Source organism: Xenopus laevis, chromosome 4L, assembly GCF_017654675.1.
Source record: "Xenopus laevis strain J_2021 chromosome 4L, Xenopus_laevis_v10.1, whole genome shotgun sequence".
NCBI lineage: Eukaryota > Metazoa > Chordata > Amphibia > Anura > Pipidae > Xenopus > Xenopus laevis.
The window spans coordinates 53,695,553-53,717,729 of record NC_054377.1 but is presented as its reverse complement, the minus strand read 5'-3'; the positions used below and the strand labels follow the sequence as shown (position 1 = coordinate 53,717,729).

The window sequence follows — 22,177 nt, the reverse complement described above, 5'->3', positions numbered from 1 at the left end:
TTCGGCTGTCTTCGTGTCTTTTCGACCGCTTCGGGGCTTCGGCTATTTTCATAGCTTCGGGTCTTTTCGCCACTTCGGGAGTTCGGCTGTTTTCGCCACTTCGGGTCCTTCGGCTGTTCGGCACTTCAGCTGTTCGGGACATCGAAAATGGCCACAGGCTTCGGCACTCTCAAGGGGGGCCTGGCTCTTTCAAAAGTGCAGCACTGCCGGGCCCCCCTTCATGCCCGAGCCTTGTCCCCCCCTGATGGCAGCCGTGCACAAACATACACAAGTGTGTAACTATACACATCATTTCACTTTGCCTTAATTTCTTTCCACTATCACATTTTTTCTAAAATGGACGTTGGTTTGGGCAGTCTCTCCCTCTTAAAAGCCGCATAAGCAGGTGGCGGGGGAGGATTTAGCCCACAGGTTGAAACCAAGGCACAGGAGATATTTACTCCAAGTAAGAGGTAAAAGACCTTTTATACTATGACCAGAGGTAAACAACTTAGGGACCTCCGTGTGGGATTTACCTTGACGTGGTATTGTGGCTTATCAATTTTATGATCATAACTTTGTAACAAAAAAAAACTGTTTTTAAAACACTTGCATATTTATTGAATTGCTCAGGGAATGTGCATTGATTGACTGGCCAGATCAGTAGCACTTCCATTGTATCTAAATGTATTAAAATTTAGCCTTACTTGTGCACCCACAACTCCCCTTTTTTGTATTTACAATAATTACACCTATGTTAATACACCAGCAATGCTCTGGCCGAGCTGAGCTCTCTGATATAAGCAGGCTTAAAGCAGAAAGATATTTCCCCAGCAATGCAAAGTAATCATTTTTTTTTTTACAAAAAACCAATATCTATTTTCATCCTGATTTTAAAGCTATTTTTATGAGTAATGGAATTCTTTTCGTTTGTTTGTATTAAACAGAAATGTTTAAGGAAAAATACATGACAGTTATAGAATACACACAATTTACAAAACCCCTTAGCTAGTAGGCCAAAGTTATTAACCAATATATCCCTTTCATACGGGAAAACTCACATTTCCCTATAATCTGTGTTGATTACCTGACAAACTGAATCATTATATTCCTGTGGTGATTTAACACAGTCTCGTGGCCTGTGACATTAAGAAATAGCTGACGTTTAGCCCTTGTGATCTATGTATCTAATGCAGATGTGATCATTAAAATTTCAATTATAACACACTTGCCTCAATGAAAGAGGAAAGCATTTTATGTCTAGTTCTAAAGGCAGATGGCATAACAACAAGAGTACGGAACTATATGGCAATAGATATGGGTTTATTTTAAAAACCATCCATTTACAAACATGAAATGTAATTGGATGTCATCTGCAGTCTGGGCATTGTGTGGGTGGTTGGGTTTTGGAATTATATTTAAAAAAAACTCCTTTTATCCAGTGATGCATGTCCCTTATTCATCCTTTTCCTGAGTTTATGATGGTGGTTCTGGGTATAATTTAAAATGTATCATCCCACTTTTACAAATGCTCGCATTGTCGCCAGCATTCAACACCTGGGACGAAACTCTGCATTTCAGTGAATTAGTGTCATCTGAGCGAATTTTGTCTGACGAAGTGTTGCGCTGGGTGTGAAGTGGATGCTGGCGGCTTTTCGCCGGTTAGTAAATCTACCCCAATGTGTTTTCTTGCTGGAAAATCTAACATAATTACAACATACCAACAGTACCAACCAGCGTTTGCCATGGAGGGCTCAGGTTAGCAGTAGTCACAGATTATATTAAAAAATAACCCATCGTTGAAGTAAACAAGAGATTTTGTGTACTCACTGTTAAATCTCTTTCTCTTCAGTCGCTTGGGGGACACAGGGACCATGGGGTATAGCTGGTACATCCAGGAGGGCAGGACACAACAGTAGAACAAAACTAGCCCCTCCCCTAATGGCTATACCCCCAGCAGGTGGAGCTTAGCCCAGTTTGTTCCAAAGTCAACAGGAATTAATAACTTTTAACTAAAGATAATATCAGTTAACAATCACTGTAACATGTCAGACGGAAAAGTGAAGGCCTCAGTCCAGGGAGGGAAGCCCTGTGTCCCCCAAGCGACTGAAGAGAAAGAGATTTAACGGTGAGTACACAAAATCTCCTTTTCTCCAGGTCTGCTTGGGGGACACAAGGGAGTCTGAAGGATTTCCTCTTCCAAACCCACAGAATGTTCCACTTGAGCTCTCGTAAATGGAATTGGGCAAATGGTACCGCCTCTATGGTGGACACCATGACTCCTAACACCTTTATGCAGAACTTTACTGAGTGTATAGGTTTTTGCAGGAGCAGTGTTACTTAGTCCTGGACAGGGGCGCGCCGCCAATGAGGCGAGCTGAGACGCTCGCCTCAGGCGGCAACGCCGAAGCGGTTTCCAGGGGCGGCAAAAAGCCGCTCCTGCACCTTTAAGAGCCGAATTTCCGGTTTTTAAACCGGAAATTCGGCTTTACTAATGCGAGAGAGCGCAATTGCGCTCTCCGCATTAGTGTTCCTGCCTCCCCTCCCGACAAGTAAGTCAGCGAGGGGGGGCGGCATTGCAGGAGCCGCCTCGGGCGGCGCTTAGGTCTGAATCGGCGCTGGTCCTGGACATACTTGACCATCTCCTGAGGGAGATAAACCCTCTGTGTTTGCATATTGAACTGCATGCCGAGGAAGACCATAGATTGGCTTGGCGTTAGTGAGGACTTCTCCAGGTTTAGGACCCAGCCCAGTTTCTGAAGCGTGTTCATAGACATCTGGAGAGATCTCTGAGCTTCCATGAAGGAGAGCACCTTGATGAGCAGATCGTCCAGGTAGGGGGTGATGAAAACTCCCCAATTGCGAATCACTGCTGTCGATGCTGTCATGATCTTGGTGAAGACCCTCGGAGCGGACATTAGCCCGAAAGGGAGGCTTGTGAACTGGTAGTGGCGATTCTGGAAAGCAAATTTCAAGAATCTCTGATGCGGAGGGAAAATGGGAACATGAAGGTATGCATCCTTTATGTCGAGAGAAATCAGAAACTGCCCCGGGGCCATTGCTGCAATGACTGATCTGAGTGACTCCATTTTGAATCTTCGTTTCGAAGGAATTTGCTTAGTTCTTTGAGATCCAGAATGGGTCATACTGAACCGTTTCTCTTGGGAACTACATAAAGGTTTAGCATAGTGTCCACCCTAGATCTCTGCTTCAGTGCCGCTGGCAAGATGGCGACGCCCAGTCGATACACATGGCACGTCCTGACACCAATGCGTAGAACTTTGCTCAGCGTCATAACACCTGCGCTTCAAAGCATACAGCATCAGCGCGCAACATCAACGCATGGCATCATCGAGTTAGTTTGGCGCAAAAAACAGCCTTTAAAAGATGCCAGAGCTTGTGTGTTCCTGGGTGCAGTGTCGGGCCAAGTTAGCCGGACGCCCTAGGCAACCCAGCTGACTACGTAGCCCTCTTCTCAAGCGTGTGCGTGCATGTGCAGAGGCACGCATGACGGGGATTCCAGACTCAAGTGTGTGTGTGCGCCCAAGCGCGAGTTTGACGTTTGAGCTGCTGCTGGCGATGAGGGACACGAGTCTGATGTGTGCGTGCATTTGTACAGGCACACACTAAAAAGACAAGAGGAGCTGCCCGAGATGTGAGACACAAGGGTCTGAGCTAGGGGAAGGCGGCAGAAGAGGTACCTACCTAGCGCCCCTCCACCTTTGCGCCCTAGGCACGTGCCTCTTCTGCCTACCTCTAGTTCCGGCCCTGCCTGGGTGTGTTATTATTCATTCTGACTTTGATCCCTGATCATGACCTCAGCCTGTAATATCGACTAAGAATCTTGCTGCCTGAACTGTTCTCTGCCTGGATTTGACTTCGCTACTTCTTAACCCCTTGGATACTGTGAACTGTTTTTGGTGCCTGCTGCTTCCTCCTTGGTCCGCATAATCCTAAGGAGAGCCTTCAGGCCCTGACAATCTCCTCTTCATTGTCCTTCAAGCTGGGCTTTCACATTTGTCTACAAGAACAAATCTCACCCAATCTAACTGGCTTTCAGGCTGAGCCCCAGTAGTCTTAGTTATTTACAACTACCCTTTTAGTGCCTGTTGCCCCTTTCCACTGGGTTAAAGAAAACAAGCGAGTCTGGCCCACAATTTGAGAAACACTGCTCCAGGTCACATTTTTCCCCTGATGGAACTCATCCTGGTTAGGTGAATTTATACACAGAACATTCATCTTTGGGCACTGCTCTAGGCTTTGTGTGTGCAAAACAACATGACAAGGGGACTCCTCAATTGACCCATCGCCTTCAGCCATCCCATTGAACCCCATGGTTACATACCGTAATAAAACACAAGGAGCCAGAAATGGTGAAAATGGCCACAGCATTTATTCACATTTTATAAAATAAATAGGACCTTGCCAGCCTCACCCCAAGGCAATATTCAAAGCCAGAATTCCATGAGAGATCGCTACTATTCTCTGCCGCTCCTCACTTGAGATCAGCACTATGTCATTCTATCCACCACTGAGTATTAGGCTGCCTCTACCTACAGAGAAGATGGCCCCAAGATGGCTACGAGCAGGAGCTGCATCTCCAACCATGAGAGAAGATCAGCAGCTCTGCTGCCGGACCTGCATCTGCAGTCGATGCAGTGTCGATGATGGGAAATCCAAGCAGGCTGTCACCTAGCACAAGCAGTCTGTATCAATCAATCCACCGTGCAGTCACAGGAGAGAACCTCCCTTCCCTCTTCTAAACTTACCTGTGCAGTACACAGGCAAGGTCATACAGCTGCTGTGATAAATAAAACTTAAATTACATTATCATATATCCACTGTTTTGATCCAGAGGAAGGCAAAAACCCAGCCTGAAGCCATTGCCAATTATGCCTCAAGATGGAAAAAATTCCTTCCTGACCCCAATGGCGATCGGAAACATTCCCTGGATCAAGCATTTGACATTCATTTAATTGTTGCTAATTTTATAACCTGCCAAATGGTGACAAAGTAAAGTTTAAGGTCAATCCTAATACTTATGCTAGTTTTTGCTACCGAACAGAACTTAATTATTCTGAGGCTTTTGCTTTTAAGTCAAATTTTCTGTACATTTAAGAAACCTGTTTTTTTTTTTATGTACACCCGACCCCCCTTTGTTTACCTTGTATGTATCTTCCCTTTCCCTTACACAATATGTAAATGTTATAATTGCTGGGGTCCCCGGGAAAATCCCAGCCCTACCCTGTGAAAGTGAATAGGGTGTTCAACCTAAGGGGTTAAATCCCCTGCTGTTTATACACTCCCCCAAGCCAACCGGCACAGTATACCCCTTTGGTTGAACACCAAATACCCTCAAACAGGGACCCACCCTCCCAGGGACCCCAGCAATTCTATTTATCCCCTACCCCACTGCACATGGAGCAAAGGGATTAGGGTCAAGGCATGACCACATAAGTTAGAAGAGGGTATAGGGACACCCCCATTTGATGTATTTATTTTGTTACCTGTATCCTTATTTTGTTTTCTTATTTTTGTTTGTAGGGTACTCAATCTAGGGAGTTGGGATTATCATTTAAATCCACTGCTGTTTCTATATATATGGAAGTGCAGAAGAGCCTTTGTGGTATAGGAACAGATGGCCAGGTATTTGCAGTAGATGGTGTTCATCCTCAGGCTCTAGGCTTCGTTTGTGCAAAACAACATTCCTATATAGCCATTTTAAGTTGTACCCATTAAATAATGATCACTCACATATGGTTTCCATGAAAATGGAACATTTTGTATGATATTATGCATTTTTATATATATGTTTTTATGCATTTAATTGTAATATTAGAGGCTTGAAATGAAGCCTCTTAGATCATAATGCTAGTTTCCAGTGTAAGAAGATTTTAGCTTTTAATTTTTTAAATTTATAACCTGCCAAATGGTGAAAAAGTAATGTTTGGCTTTCTGAAATGGAGGCTGCCCTAAACCATCCTACAGCTTGGCACCAGAATAAAAACATTGCAGTTGTTTGTTGCTACCTGTCCAGGCAGTGCAAAATTTGACATGTAATTTTAACGGAGTCAGTTTTGTTATGTATACTCAAACGTTCCTTACACAATGTGTAAATGTTATAATTGCTGGGGTCCCTGGGAAATCCCAAGCCCTACCCTGTGAAAGGGAATAGGGTGTTCAATCTAAGGGGTTGGGTAATGATTTAAATCCACTGCTGTTTATATACTCCACTAAGCCAGCCGGCATAGTATACCCCTTTGGTTGAACACCAAATACCCTCAGACAGGGACCCACCCTCCCAGGGACCCCAGCAATTATATTTATCTCCTACCACACTTCACATGGAGCAAAGGAAGGAGGGTCAAGGCATGACTACATTAGTTAGAAGAGGGTATAGGGACACCTCCATTGGATGTATTTATTTTGTTACTATACCTATATTTTGTTTTCCGTTTATATATTACAGGTATGTTATTTATTATGTTACTTATGTTGTTTCCTGTTTTTAAATAGTTCCTACTTGCCAGTGTTCGATTTCACCAAACAAGTGAATCAGAACAGCTTGGCACCAGAGTAAAAACATTGCAGTTGTTTGTTGCTGCCTGTCCAGGCAGTGCAAGATTTGACAGCTCCTCCAAATCTGAGGTAAAATTAATTTTGTATGTATTTTCTCAATTGTATTTTGCAAATCTGATTTGGCTTCTTTGTGAAAGCTTTGGTATTGTTTTAATTCAGTGTTAATTATCTATGTTGGCGTGTTATTTTGTACAATATTTAAAAAAAATTCTGTTGCAGAATACATTAACACATTTTGATGTATACCTGACCCCCCTTCACTTAAATTGTATGTATCTTCCCTTACACAAAATGTAAATGTTATAATTGCTGGGGTCCACGGGAAAATCCCAACCCCTACCCTGTGAAAGGGAATAGGGTGTTCAATCTAAGGGGTTGGGTAATCATTTAAATCCCCTGCTGTTTATACACCCCCCAAGCCAGCCGGCACAGTATACCCCTTTGGTTGAACACCAAATACCCTCAGACAGGGACCCACCCTCCCAGGGACCCCAGCAATTATATTTATCCCCTACCCCACTGCAAATGGAGCAAAGGAAGGAGGGTCAAGGCATGACCACATTAGTTAAAAGAGGGTATAGGGACACCCCCATTTGATGTAGTAATTTTGTTACCTGTATATCCTTATTTTGTTTTCTTATATTTGTTTGTAGGGTGCTCAATCTAGGGAGGTGGGATTATCATTTAAATCCACTGCTGTTTCTATACACCCCCAAGCCAGTCGGCATAGTATACCCCTTTGGTCTTAGCATATTTTTTTAAAGGATACGGAAGTGCCGAAGAGCCTTTGTGGTACTGGAATCGATGGCCAGGCATTTGCAGTAGATGGTGGTTGATTCTCACGCAGATGTCCAGTAGATGGTGTCAAATGTTGTCCTAATGAGGTGTTGCAGTTCAGGACAGTAAGAACGAACATGATGATACATCCAGAGGTTTATAATGGTCCCTTGAAGGCTATGAAATAGTAAAAGAAAAATATTTTATTACTTTAGATGTATTAATAAGGATTTGCTAGCCATTTCTTCTTAGCTTTATTGTTGCATCCTACATCTATCCTAGAGACCGAGATAGAAAATGTTAATTGTGATTTACCAAGACATGCTGAGCTAGTGATACTTACATTCCGGAAGCCTAGAATTGCTCACAACCAGCTCCAATACTTCAATGACTGCTTCCTTTTATTATTAATAAGAATGTGCCCATTTGACGAATACAATTAATTACAACTTGCCTCTGTTGCTGATAGAAGGCAAAGTAGAGGCTGAATTAACAGGAGAGCATCAATAGTCCTGCAGAAATACAGCTTGGAGGTTAGAAATTAAGTTGTGTCACTAGCCCATTACATATTTTGGGAATATACTTACTCTTGTAAGCTTGAAAGGTGGTGCTACTCGCATATTTTCCAGCTCCTCCCAGTTAATTGTTGAAAAAGCCGGGTGCTCTCGGATGTTTCCATTAACACCCAGACGTTTGGCAGGATCTTTATTCAGGAGCTAAGGAGAAAAAGTCCATTTAACTGACAATTGCATATTGCACTGATAAAATGTAACTTTTATTAAAATATATGAAAATGCCAAAATTAGCCATATCCCATTGGGTTTAAATTGTTAATAATAGCAACATCATAGGGTTTTAGTAAATCATGCAGTGCTGTTCTTACAGGTGAGGGGTTTTCTGTACACTAATGTATTTTCAGACCCACAGTTCCTCTATACAAATGATTATACTCACCTTTCGAATGAGATCTGACATTTCTGTGCTCAGCCAGTCTGGGAGTTCAAGCTTATCACGGATGGTGGAATGCAAAATCCTCTTCTTATCATTGCCACAATAAAATGGGGATCTGCCGATGGCCATTTCACAGATGACAATTCCAATGGACCACCAGTCCACCCCAGCATTGTATTCCTTCTTCAGCAGGATCTTAAATAGAATTTTTTTTTTATCAAGCTTCAATAATATCTAAGTGAATACTATGTTATCCTATAGTCTGTGTATCTCCCCTGCATTGTACCCTCCCCACACTTCCACCACCCTAAGCTTGCGCTCACCCCCATATTAATTAGGGATGCACCGAATCCAGGATTCGGTTCGGAGATTCTGCCAGGATTCGGCCTTTTTCAGCAGGATTCGGATTCGGCCGAATCCTTCCGCCCGGCCAAATCCGAATCCGCATGACTTTTTGTCACAAAACAACGAAGTAAAACATTTTTCACCTTCCCACCCCTAATTTGCATATGGAAATTAGGGTTCGGATTCGGTTCGCAATTCGGCCAAATCTTTCGTGAAGGATTCGGGGGTTTGGCCAAATCCAAAATAGTGGATTCGGTGCATCCCTAATATTAATGCCCCCTACTTAGTTCTTTTTGGATGAAAGAAGAGTACAGCTCTACAGAGTAACTATTTTTGAAATTAAAATAACATTTTGATCAACTTTAAGAAGCCCATTTGTCAAAGGTCGAGTTTTGAATTCATGTGAATTTTTTTTAATTCGAATATACTCACAACTCGACTGGGAGGTTATTTAAGGAAAAAAATTGATAGTCCAATAGCCAATAAAATGCTTCCGACCCGAAAATTCAAATCGTATATTTGAATATACATTCACCGGGGGGGGGTTAAAATTTGAACGTGTGAATTTTGAAATTCGAAAACTTGAATTTGAACTTACTATTTGACTCTTGATAAATCTGCCTCATAATGCTCTTTTATATATCTATCTATCTATCTATATATATATATATATATATATATATATATATCCTTCAAAATGGACCAGCACACCAAGTTTGCAAGTGTTCATTGGATGCTTCAGGAAGACGGCTTGTAGCTGAGCCAAAACGTTGAATAAATAACACTGATTTTTTCCAGTAAGACCTATGCGTGCGGACTATTTGTTGTTTTGTTATCATTTATGTTTAAAGTCCCTGCACCTAGGCATTCATTTTGTGTTCTGTGTGCACTGACCTAGCGTTCCTATATATATATATATATATATATATATATATATATATATATATATATATATATATATATATATATATATATATATATATATATATATATATATATATATATATATATCTATCTGTAAATGGCATTTTTGGAAATAGATATTGATTTCTATTAGTAGGCAGATGTTGTAAATACTGGAATTGGGTTTCTCACCTCTGGGGCCATGTATCCAGGCGTCCCTGCATATCCAACGATGGTTTGGTCTCCGAAGATGTCGTCCACTGCAAGTCCAAAATCAGCGATTTTGACATGGCCTTCTTTGTCCAGAAGAATGTTACCTGGTTTGAGATCTCTGTAATATAAATATATGGAACAAACAAGTGGGCATTAGAAGTTGCAGTAACAGTGTAAAAAGCAGTTGCAGTGTAAAAAGAAGAGTCAGGTCAGGTTTATAATAGATTATCTAGGGCAAAATACAGTGTGCAGGGACAAAATACTTCAGAGCATAATTTATCTTTTGCTAAATGCAATATATTGTAAATCAACCGTGGTATAATCTTCTTTGATGGACTTTATTTGTTCAGAATATTGTCAGATAAATTATGTGTTAGGGATAAGTGAGGCCCATGATACAAATGTTGGAGCCTTTGTACCTCCCCCAGATAAGACATAGTTTGTGCCTATTTTTTGCTATATTGTTTGTAAATGACCCCTAAGAACTGCTCATAAATAAGATAGGCCTTCAACTGTTTGATCAATTGATAGGCCTTCAACTGTTTGATCAATCCAGCATGATGAAAATGAATCTTTAAAAATGGCACACTGTACAACTTACCCAATGTGTATCAAAACTAGGAAATCCATGCAGCATCAGAAAAGGGAGAATACAGATCATTTGAATGGTTATTAATGTCTATGTCATGGCAGGGTGCATGGCACTAAAAATCTACAGCACATTATTTCTCAGCTTGTGGCAGTGACCATTATCTAGTGTGGCATATTCCTGACTATTGTTAGCAAGCACTAGAAAAAATGTTTGTTTGTTTTTTAAGTTCACCTTAAATGAAAAAAAACAATGTTAATGTTTTAAATGGTTTTATACATATTTAATGTAATAGTTTTTAAAGTTATGTTTATATAAGCATCTGCACCATTGTAGATTGTCAGCTACTGAACACAATGCCCATTAATCCTACTGTTTCACTTTGTAACCCTTGTTTTTTTAATTTAGTATATGAGACCACTGTCTATTGTTACTGTGTGATATTGTAAAGCACTATGTAACTTGATGGTGCTATATGAATAAAATGATGATGATGCCACAGCCTGGTTTCTGATTCATCTCTTGTCAAACAATTTACATATTTACAGTTGCTGCACAAAAACATAGATCCTCTTCTCTAAAACATGGAAATATAGGAAGTATTATTGATCCTCTGGGGAACCACTATTGAGTATTGGCTGGCTGAGTTTAGAAGCTAACAGGGGATCAGTTATATTTGGTACAGGTATGGGACCTATTACCCAGAATACGTGGGACCTGGGGTTTTCCAGATAACGGATCCTTCCTTAATTTGGATCTTCATACCTTAAGTCTACCAGAAAATCATTTAAATATTAAATAAAACCAATAGACTGGTTGTGCTTCAGTTAAAAATTAATTATATCTTAGTCGGGATCAAGTACACACTACTGTTTTATTACTACAGAGAAGAAGGGAATCATTTTTAAAAATTTTAATTATTTGGATAAAATGGAGCAAATGGGAGACTACCGTTCTGTAGTTTGGAGCTTTGTGGATAATGGGTTTCTTGATAATGTATCCCATATCTGTATTTTTTACAATAAATCAGAGGGCATCTAAAGCTTTACTGAGCAGCAATTATTTAAGTCTGTGAGCGGCTGCAGACACTATCCCTCTTCACTGATATGGAGCACACCTCTGATTCTAAGAATTTTTTTTTTTATTTCTTCTGTTTTCCTAAAGAATTCAAAATGTACAGTGTGCCATGAGCCTCAGAGACAATAAATCAAATGTATAATAACCTTAGGATAAAAAGTAAGAACAATTATTTGTACTATAAAAAACCTATCAAATATCAAATTGTAGGTTGTGAAGGTGAGCATTGCCGTTAAGAAAAATGTGAATATACATATAATGAGAAAACACAATAGTAAAGAGAATGGAGCATTTGCATAATAATACTGACCGATGAATAATTCCTTTTGAATGAAGAAACTGCAGTCCGCAAATCATCTCTGCTGTGTGGAACCTTTTAACACAGAAATATATACCATATCTTGTGATCACATTACTGAGTAAAAAAAATATATTACATGCTTTCATTCCTAGTGTTATTTTTCTATTTACTTAATTTCCAAATTGTGTGGATTTAAGCAAACAACACAAAGCACTACTATTAAATCTCTTGTTCAGGGCTGATATTTGGATAATATTAGTGGGCCCTTGTACATTTTAGAGGCTATAATATTATTGAGATGAATAAGATTTACTACTCAGGGCAATGGTGCTCCAGGCGATTCTGGGTTTTTTCGAGCCCAAGCCAATTACAGATCTATGTGCACAGACCAAGTTGTGGAATTCTCCCCCTGAATCTGTCGTACTGGCTGACACATTAGATAGCTTTAAGAAGGGGGTGGATGGCTTTTTAGCAAGTGAGGGAATATATGGTTATAAAAAATAGCTCCTAGTACAAGTAGATCCAGCGACTGGTATGATTGTCGTCTTGGAGTCAGGAAGAAATTTTTCCCCCCTCTGAGGCAAATTGGAGAGGCTTCAAATGGGTTTCTATGCCTTCCTCTGGATCAACTAGCGGTTAGGCAGGTTATATATATATATATATATATATATATATATATATATATATATATATATATATATATATATATATATATATATATATATAGAGAGAGAGAGAGAGAGAGAGAGAGAGAGAGAGAGAGAGAGAGAGAGAGAGAGAGAGAGAGAGAGAGAGAGAGAGAGAGAAGTGAAGAAGCTCGCACTCACAGGACTTATCAAAATCAAAAATGGTGTTTATTTCAATATAAGTAACTAACGTTTCGGCTTGCACTCAAGCCTTTCTCAAAGTGAGAAAGGCTTGAGTGCAAGCCGAAACGTTAGTTACTTATATTGAAATAAACACCATTTTTGATTTTGATAAGTCCTGTGAGTGCGAGCTTCTTCACTTCTCTACTTAATTTTTGGGCATATTGCACCCAGGCAGCGATGACTTTTTGACGTGCTGTGCCGGCTTCCCGATTATCATATATATATATATATATATATATATATATATATATATATATATATATATATATATTTAAAAAGGTTGAACTTGATGGACATGTGTATTTTTTCAACCAAACTTACTGTTACCAGGAGACTGTTACTAAAGAAAAATCCAGTATTTTGAAACAATAATTGCCCAATCGGTGAGTGCATCTGACGGTCTGGGTGCTTGCCATAGTAATGAATGGGACAACTCTGATTTTGAACTCTGTTTTGGTTCCCACAGTCAAAGATGGAAATAGCATGGTTGATAAAGCCCTGGAATAGCCTGTGTGTCACTGCCTTAAGATGTATCTTTTTAATGTTGGTACCTATACTCATTAGTATTTGTTCATCTGCTGACCTTCTCCCTGTCCCAGCATCCTCCGGTGTGTAAACTATTAGCGCATACAGTTATTTATCACTGGTGAATGCCAGGACAGAAAAAAGCCATCAGTAGATTAAAAACTTTCACGAGTTGAACAATATCTTAAGAAAAATGAGCACATCACAGGATACACCCTAATTAAAGCATCATTTACCAGACAAGGTCCCAAATGAGGGCTAGTTTTCCTTAAACAAATTATTAAGAGAAAATGTACACATGTCAATTAATTGCTCCCTTCATTGCTTCATTATCCAGAACCACCGGAAATAATTTTCATACATGATATAGCTGTGCACTATAAAACTAAACAGAAATGATCTCACACAAAACAGGTTGCTAGTTTTTTTCTCCCTATATGAACATAGTATAGCAAAAATAATTAAAAATATTGAAATGAAAAGTATGTGATATAACCACATGTATTAATTTGCTCATATAATGACATCATTCTAAAAAGTTAAACACTACTTATTTATAATTATTAACTATCCTTTTCATTCTTAGTTTTTGTGGGGTCTCTGGCAATTTAAGGAATATGCTGTTGTCATGGTGGTCTGTCCAGTGTTCCACTTACAATACTCTGGGCATCTCAAATCTTCTCCAGTCTCTGATTTCATCTTCAAGGCTTCTTCCGAGGGCTAATTTCATCACAAAGAAGGCATGGCTCTGGTTAGGTAAATAAAAATAGAAAGATGTTAAATAAAAAAATAGGCAATTTTTTTTATTGCTCATTAAAGGAGAACCAAACCCTGGGTAAATGCCCCTAACTCTTTACTTACCCCTCATTGCAGATTCAGGGCATCATTCATGCCATGAATCTGCAACGAGGGGTAAGTAAAGAGTTAGGGATATTTACCCAGGCTAACACCGACGCTGGGGGGGGGGTCTATGTAAGGTAGGGGTTGGGGATTTTAATAAAAAGGGTTTGGTTCTTCTTTAAGACCGCAATCATAGGGTATCAAAAATATGGGTTGTACAATTGTACTGATCAAACTTTTTAGATTTAACTTTCTTTTTTTTTGAACAACTGACTGAATCTCCCCAATGAGAAATTGAATTTTTTTCTGGGACAAAAACTGTGACCTTTATCGGTCATGCACAAAAGGTGCCCAGGGCAATGGCTATGCTTAGCACATTGTACTGGATTAAAAAGTCTTGTGATTAATATTACATTTCTACACTCAGTGCCCACAAAGATAGTGTCATGTAACTAAGATTGTGTAGTGTGGGGTTTTATTTCCTCCTGATCAGGAAACAATGTCTTGTGTTGTCAGGTGCAGATAATGTCTCATTCAGAGCATTCAGCACTTCGCAATGGATGCATGTTCCATATAATGGTATTTTACTGTAAATCTCCTTATCAGTTTCTTAAGAAGTGACCTTAAACTGTCCTAAGAACTGCAAATAACTTAAAGCCTATGTTGCTTGAAATTTGCTACTACATGCTTAAGTCATTACTTACATCAGTACTAACTGTTTCATACCTGTGACTGGAAAAATGCTTTGGTGTTGATCATGAATGGATTTGTTTTAGCAATCCTCATCACACTGGCCTCCTTCCTGATGCTGATGATCGATGACAATGATTTTTTCTTTACGATTTTCATGGCAACAGATTTTTTCTTGCCACGAAGTCTAGCCAGCAATACCTCAGAAAGGCAAGAAGAAACTAATATTACAATACACATTCCCATTTACTTTCTGCCACAAGGTTTAACACTGGATGATAAAAAGTGCTATCCCTATTGCAAAGCTAATTACTCACTTTGCCGAATCCTCCCTGTCCAATGACAGCATAAAAATGGTAGTCCTTGATGTTACATACATCTGGTTTCTGGGGAAAGGCCTTTTCCTGATCACTTCCTCCTAGTGAAGAAAAAAGATTGAACTATCAGCTCGCATAATGAACAAATGAAACATTTTATCTGTAAATGTCTTTGCTATGTCACTCAAGAATCAAAAATTGTTGCCAAAAATCGCTCCATTAACAATCAATTTTTTTTCCAAGAGTAGCAACTGCAGACAACTTTTTTAGGGGGAGGGGGTCTTAGAAACTTATAATTTTAGCTGTATTTAATTCTGTTGTAGGAGTTGCCTCCACTATACCACTTTTTGTAGCATTGGGTGCATGCTGCTTATCCCACTGCCAAGGGAACTGGATACTTCAAAAGAAATTGCGCTGCAGCACTGCACTTCAAAGTAGTCAAATGCTGTGCTTATTTGTGCCAAAGACTAAATTAGAGGTACCCGACGCCCCTTAGAACGACAATTAATAGTCTACCAGTCACCTGGGCCCCCTGTACAGTGGACCTTTCCAAGAAATAGAATAGGACTCTAATAAAAAAAGAAATGCCACCTTGTATGCCCTGATTTGCCATGGCCATCCCACACAATGCTCAAATTAATATACAGGCAGATAGCAGGATTCTATTAATTCCTTTACGAGTGGCCTGGATGATTTCTTGGACAAGTATAATATAAGTATAACATATATAAACTATTGTGATACTAAAATCCACAATTACTATAGAGATATTGGTGTGTGTATGTATATATATATATATATATATATATATATATATATATATATATATATATATATATATATATATATATATATATATATATATATATATATATATATATATATATATATATATATATATATAGATATATAGAACAGGACAGCTCCCACCTTCAATTAAAGCTACCTTGTAGCCAGGGGCGATCCTGGCCCCTCCACCGCCTGAGGCAGCAGCAGTTACTGCTGCCCCCCCTCCCCCAGAAATTCGCTCTTAAAGTACCAGGAGCAGCATTTTTGCTGCCCCTAGTAGGGCGCTGCCGCCTGAGGAGACAGCCTCAACTCCCCTCATTGGCAAAGCACCCCTGCTTGTAGCTGCCCCTGTGCCCGGAGTAAAATGCAAATACAAAGAGAACAAAAAACCAGCACCAGGGGTCTTTGCAGTGAAAAAAAACTTGTATTATTACATGGTATGTATAACCATACATACCATGTAATAATACAAGTTTTTGTTCACTGCAAAGACCCCTGGTGCTGGTTTTTTGTTCTCTCTCTCTCTCTCTCTCTCTATAGTCTATGTATGTGAGTGTATAGGATAGGTCTTTATAAGTATGTGTTTATTTGTGCACTTCAGTTCATTTGGAGGAGTCTTTTTTCAACCCAACTTACGTATCACATTGCCACCACAAATATACCTTTAAATCTGAGTCCTACCTGTTTCTCTCCCCTTTCTGTTATTTTCATCTATAAAACTGTTGCGGTTCTTCTGACTGGATGTTTGCCTGCTTTTCTCCTTCTCCTCCGCATGCAGCATTCTTCTTTTTTTCCTCCCTCCTTCATCTTTTTCTTCACTTTTCTTCCTTTTCTCGTTGTTCTTTAAGGCTGCAATGCAATGTTTAAATTAAACATTTGTTGGGAACATTGACAGAAATTTTAATATTCCTGTTTAAAGTTTTTGTTCTACAAATACAGCTCTATTGTAACTCAGTGCCAGGTAGCAATACTTACGCTTTAAGTATTTTTTAATTGACTAAATGCATAGGAGTATTCAAGGATTATAGGTGTCAGAAGAACAGCTGCAGAGAGGTATTTTATCCTCTCTTCTAAGTGACCAAAGGCACAGAAGTATTTCTGGGATACATTAGTCAAAAATAACTATTTTCTTTTGGTTTTAGTAACTTATTTTTTAATCTGATTCCAAGTGACCAACTGAATAGATGTATTTATGGTGTGAGAGAGTGGCCAAAGCAATGTGTAAAAAGTAGAATTTTCCCTTTATGTTCTCTGTAGTGGGAGATGTAAGTTTCAAGGGAGATGTTACTAAACAGAGAATGGTTTCTCTGCTTAAAGGATTTTGCTGTCTGCCCCTGGAAGCTATAGTGCTCTGGAAGTAACAGACAATCTACTCCAGTGGTCCAGCTCACAAATTGGAGCTCGCGTTCCACAGGTAGGCTGTCCCATGGAAAGGTATTTCATTTTTGTGGAAAACTTAGGAAGGTCTCTCAAAGCAGGAAGACTATCTGTCTGTGTTGGGAACTCCCAGAGGGGCTGGGGTGCTGCCTGCCACTGCAACAAGCAGAGGGAGCATTCAAGCGACCAACAGTCTGAGTGACTGAGCAACTGAGGAAAGTCAGGCTGAGCAATATCCCCAAAGAATTATCATGAGTACAGGGGTTACCCTAACATATATGTTTTCTTACTGGTAGTCCACAACGAGCCTAGTTTAAGTGAGGGAACTCATCAAATGTGTGAAGGTAGTATCCAGTGGGCAGGATTTATTTTTATGATTTATGTTATCTACTTTAAATTGCTACCCCTGTGTCAGTTAAACTGTCTTTAAGAGATGAAGGAGCCTGCTGTGGATCCAAGCTTAGAATGGTTACAATCATGGCCAGAAGTCACTCACAACCCTATCACTAGATGATCAAGTATTTGCTAGATGACCAAGTATTTCATATATTAATCTACTGTATTATTTATAATAATAAGCAAAAGGATATGGAAATCCTAACTCCCTTATGATCAGACCCCCACATGGTATATTGGCCAGTCAAAAGCTAGGGACAAATACCTTAGAGCAAGATTTTCTAAAACAGCATTTAACTAGGGGCATTTGGCCAAATTACCACCCCCTCTTTGTATAACTAAAGAGAAAGTCACTCCAGGTAAATTAAAACTCATTAAAAATGTTTTGATATCGATTAATACCTGCAAGACTCTCCTTTCTCCTCCTCTCTCCTCCAAGTCCTCTGCTGCCACTCTGACTGCTTTCCTCCCTGCTAATCTCTTTCTCCTCCTTATCCAGCATCCTCCTCTTCTTACTCTTTCCATCTTCATCAACTCTCCCTCGCTTCCTCTCAACTTGAAATTCTCTAAGCTCAAAATAATTCACAATACTCCTCTCCATTTTAGCTCCTTCACTCCTCTCTCTCCAACTGCCAACATGTGACTGTTGAAAACATGGCTGGCACCAGACTATGTTGAATGTGGGTGCTACCATGTTTACATGGGGGGGGGGAGCTATTGACTAAATAATGTATGGATGTTGCTGCTATTTTAAATTATAAAAAGTAGCAATATGATCATTTCAAAAGAGCTGAACTATAAATGCAACCCTAAACAACTATTAGAATGAAACCATAAGTATGTTATTATAGGATTTTCAATGCAACTAAACCAATCAAATATTTGCTAATGTTAAAAATCATTAAGAATGAGAATATTTTTAGATGACTTCTCTACTTCTTTCTCTGAATGGGGACAAAGTGTTCAGTAGAATACTTTGGAATTATGTGGGTAAACCTATTGTTAAATATAGGGGTTTCATATCAGGGATGCCCTTGACCCTTACTTTAAAGGAACAATTTGGTGTAAAAGTAAAAACAGGGTAAATAGGCTGTGCAAAAATATAGTTAGTTAGTCAAAAATGTAATGTATAAAGGTTGTAGTGACCAGATGGCTAACATAACAGAACAGAACTGCTTTTCAGCTCTCTAACTCTGAGTTAGTCAGCGACTTTAAGGGGACCACATTAGACATAACTGTTCAGTGAGTTTGCAATTGATTATTAGCATGTAGCTCACATTCAAAAGCAACAATCATAAAATGGATTCTGGAATGTAGAAATAACTTTCTTACACAGAAATAAAACTAATCTAAACCCCAAACCAAAAGATCTTAAATTGCAAAGACATGAACTGCTAACAAATCAATATACATTTGAAAAAAAATAAATCATAATATCTTTGGACATGTATTAACCAAATTCCCTGTACTTGATCTACAACTGAAATAAAAATAAGATTTACAGTTAGAAATCTAAAAAATTACTATCATTTGAACTGAGAGAGGAACTGCTGCCTGGAATTCACTGAAATGGCTCACTCTGGACACTTTTTGGTGGTGCTGCACTGACTCTGCAAGTGTAGGGTGCAAGTGGGGGGGGCAAATATCTCCTGTGCTGTACTCGTTAACCCTTGATGTACCACTGACCGTTTGCGTGTGGGAAACATTCAGTGACACACACATGATTCAGAGTTGTAGTTCAATCACATTCTCTTTATTTTCACAGCCTTCAATTAAGCAGCAGCACATTCACAGGGCTCAATCTCCCAGCATTCCATATGACACTTCCTGTAACTGCACACTGCCAGGGGGGACTCACACTCACAGGCAACCCTCTTGGGCCCTGCCGGCTCTATCTGGATCAGCCTCTCCACTTAAGCCCTGGCTGGTGGGATTCCCGCTGGGAACACTATGCCCACTAACTCCTAGTTGGGGCCATAGCTGCCCATGTTAGTTACCTAGCTATCTTACACTTCGTAGAGCGTACTGTTATACCACTATGACTCTCACTATTTAGGCTTAGTACCTCTTCCAGAAAATGACTCTACTGCTACAGAAAGAGCTACATTATGCCTATACTGTTCCTGCTGAAAGTAAAACTGGTTAGTTCTAACTTTTGATGCACACATAAATCAGTAACTGGAGCAGCATATAGTGGTTTATCTCTATGACAGGCAATATAGATACCTGGTTATAGATGACTTCTTGGCTAGCCTATTTTTATCCATATTATACGTGTCCTTGTTCACCTTTATATCATTATCATTATTTCCTCTTTTCTTGAATTTAAGTGGAAGTCTTCCTGGGGCATCTGCATAAGGTACAGGCCTAGGATAGAAGCAAGAGAAAAAGCAATACACCAAAGAATCCATAGAGTCTAATGCAAAATCATGTAAGCAGCCTTGTATAGCATTGCCCAGAACTGCCTTTGGAACAAGGCCTAAGTATTTTGTTCAAAGGCAAGTATTTGGTGATCCTGCTATTCACATAACTAAGCTTGGCTTAACCCAAAATATCAGAGTGGAGCATTCCTGCAGAACAACCATTGCAAAGCAGGAAGTGAGTGCTATATTTTACTAACTATATTTTTCAACCTAACTGTTCAACCTAATGCTGTTTCTCACTGTAACAAAAAAAATGCATACTGTCCATTTATTGTATGTATGTGTGTATATTTTTATTTGTATAGTGCTCTTTCAAAGCATATCACTGCAACAGCAGAACAATAAGTTAGAAGAACAAACGGGGTCATTGCAATAATGAATACAAATAAGTACAATACAAATAAATATAAAGTTCAGATTATGTGCTTAGTGTCAAGGAGACAAGAGGATTGAGGTGCCTGTCCCATAGAGTTTACAATCTAAGAGGGAGGGTAACTTACAGACACAAATCAGGGGATACTAAGTGCTGATATTACAGTGGGTGACAGTGCCATGTAAGTGCCAGTTCCCAGTTCAGGAAGCTCCCAGTTATGTAAATGCTCCAAGAGGTACTGTAGTCTTTGAGTTTAGTTCTGAAGTTATAGAGGGAGGATTCTCTCTGTAGAAATTCAGGAATGGCATCCCAAATATAAGCAGCACGACAGAAGGATTTGAGGCGGGAAACAGTATTAGCAGTGGGGGGTGCAACCAAACGGTTGTTCTGGGAGCATCGGAGGATTCGACCAGGAACATAGAGAGAGACAACAGATGAGATGTAGTAAGGTGTTGAGGAATGAAGGGCTTTAAAGTTTATGAGGAGAATTTTATAAGTTATTCTATGTTTTATAGGCAGCCATGCTAAGGACTTTAGCAGGGGAGGGGCCTGGTACACTTTTGGATAAAAGAAGGAGAATTCTGACAGCAGTATTTACTACAGAGTGAGGGGAGAGATGAGAGTTAGGGAGACCAGTGAGTAGAAGGTTACAGTAAACCAGTCAGGATAGGATGAGAGCATGCATGAGCATCTTGGCTGTAGCAGGTGTTTAGCAATATTGCGTAAGAAAAAGTGACAGGTTTTGACAGTGGTGTTAACATGACCAGAAAAGGAGAGGAGTCAAAGATTACCCCCAGACAGTGTACTGAGCTGACAGGGTAAATGAGCATGCCATTAATAGAGATAGTAAATGGGGGAGTAGGACCAGTCTTAGGTGGAAAAATGATCCATTCAGTTATTGTCTGATATGTAACCTAGCATGTGTGCACACCCTTGGTCTGTGAGTGAGCATAGTGCCTCATACAAGGGCAGATTTTAGTAATTAAAATGGCAAAATGCTACATAATACAACTATGGGGACATATTGCTAAGAATTAAAAAAAAAAAGCAATAAATATACTTATGAAACAGAGATTTACATATGGGTTGCTGCCTGTAAGATATTTTTATACGCTCCAACAAAGTTTTCCCTTTAAAGGTCAGCTAACGCCCCAGACACCCACCATGTGACAGATTGTATGAAAAAGGACCTTCCCATTTCTCACTGACTAATAAGACTTGGTCACCTACAAGTTAGGAAACAAAAGCAAATATTTGATTGGATGCTACAGGCAACATCACCAGTGATCTCTGTCTCCAATGTTAATAGATACACTGCTATATGTGTCCTAAATTGCTGCACTATTAGCTTTTATGTGCTTCCTTTTCAGACTGTATCTTTGACTATCTCTTACTGTGGTCCTTGGTGAAGACCCATTGTTGAAGAAGTTGCAGCAAGACTTTTACAGGGTATCCAGGCGCTTGGCTCTTATGTCTTCTAGTAACAAGTGGCGGTCTGGAACCATCATTTAGTGGGGTGGTTGGATCATATGCAAATATCATACAGGCAATTTTCTGTAAAAAAAATAAATAAAAAAGGATGCAAAAAAATCATTAAAGCTACAGAAAACAGTAAATAGAATAAAAAATGTTCACAGAATGTGTTTTTTTTAAAAAAAAAAAAGGATATGCACTTTTGCACTAGACAAAAATAGGCAAACTCAAACTCATAGGAGCACATACTCAATGACTCACATACATAATATGACACCCACACAGACTCACTCCCAAGCAGGCATACATAAAGCACACTGTGATATCACACATACACACAATTTAGCCAGCACCTGTTTCCCAAAGTCACTCCCTCTATGTACTTTTCCAG

The 22,177-nt window shown here is 39.5% G+C and overlaps 1 protein-coding gene across 1 annotated transcript in view; it reads right to left on the bottom strand.

Moving 5' to 3' along the window:
* Positions 1 to 4,506: 4,506 nt before the first annotated feature.
* Positions 4,507 to 22,177, bottom strand: part of LOC108714053 (protein kinase C delta type) — a 31,737-nt gene continuing 14,066 nt past the window's right edge. The window contains exons 5-15 of the mRNA XM_041589461.1: positions 21,708 to 21,867; positions 19,744 to 19,884; positions 16,426 to 16,593; positions 14,956 to 15,056; positions 14,675 to 14,839; positions 13,765 to 13,856; positions 11,724 to 11,786; positions 9,727 to 9,865; positions 8,290 to 8,481; positions 7,923 to 8,051; positions 4,507 to 7,512 (exon numbers count right to left, since the gene is read on the bottom strand). Coding sequence (XP_041445395.1) covers positions 7,453 to 7,512; positions 7,923 to 8,051; positions 8,290 to 8,481; positions 9,727 to 9,865; positions 11,724 to 11,786; positions 13,765 to 13,856; positions 14,675 to 14,839; positions 14,956 to 15,056; positions 16,426 to 16,525 — 1,041 coding nt within the window. The 5' untranslated portion in view covers positions 16,526 to 16,593; positions 19,744 to 19,884; positions 21,708 to 21,867 and the 3' untranslated portion in view covers positions 4,507 to 7,452. The remainder of the gene's footprint in view (positions 7,513 to 7,922; positions 8,052 to 8,289; positions 8,482 to 9,726; positions 9,866 to 11,723; positions 11,787 to 13,764; positions 13,857 to 14,674; positions 14,840 to 14,955; positions 15,057 to 16,425; positions 16,594 to 19,743; positions 19,885 to 21,707; positions 21,868 to 22,177) is intronic.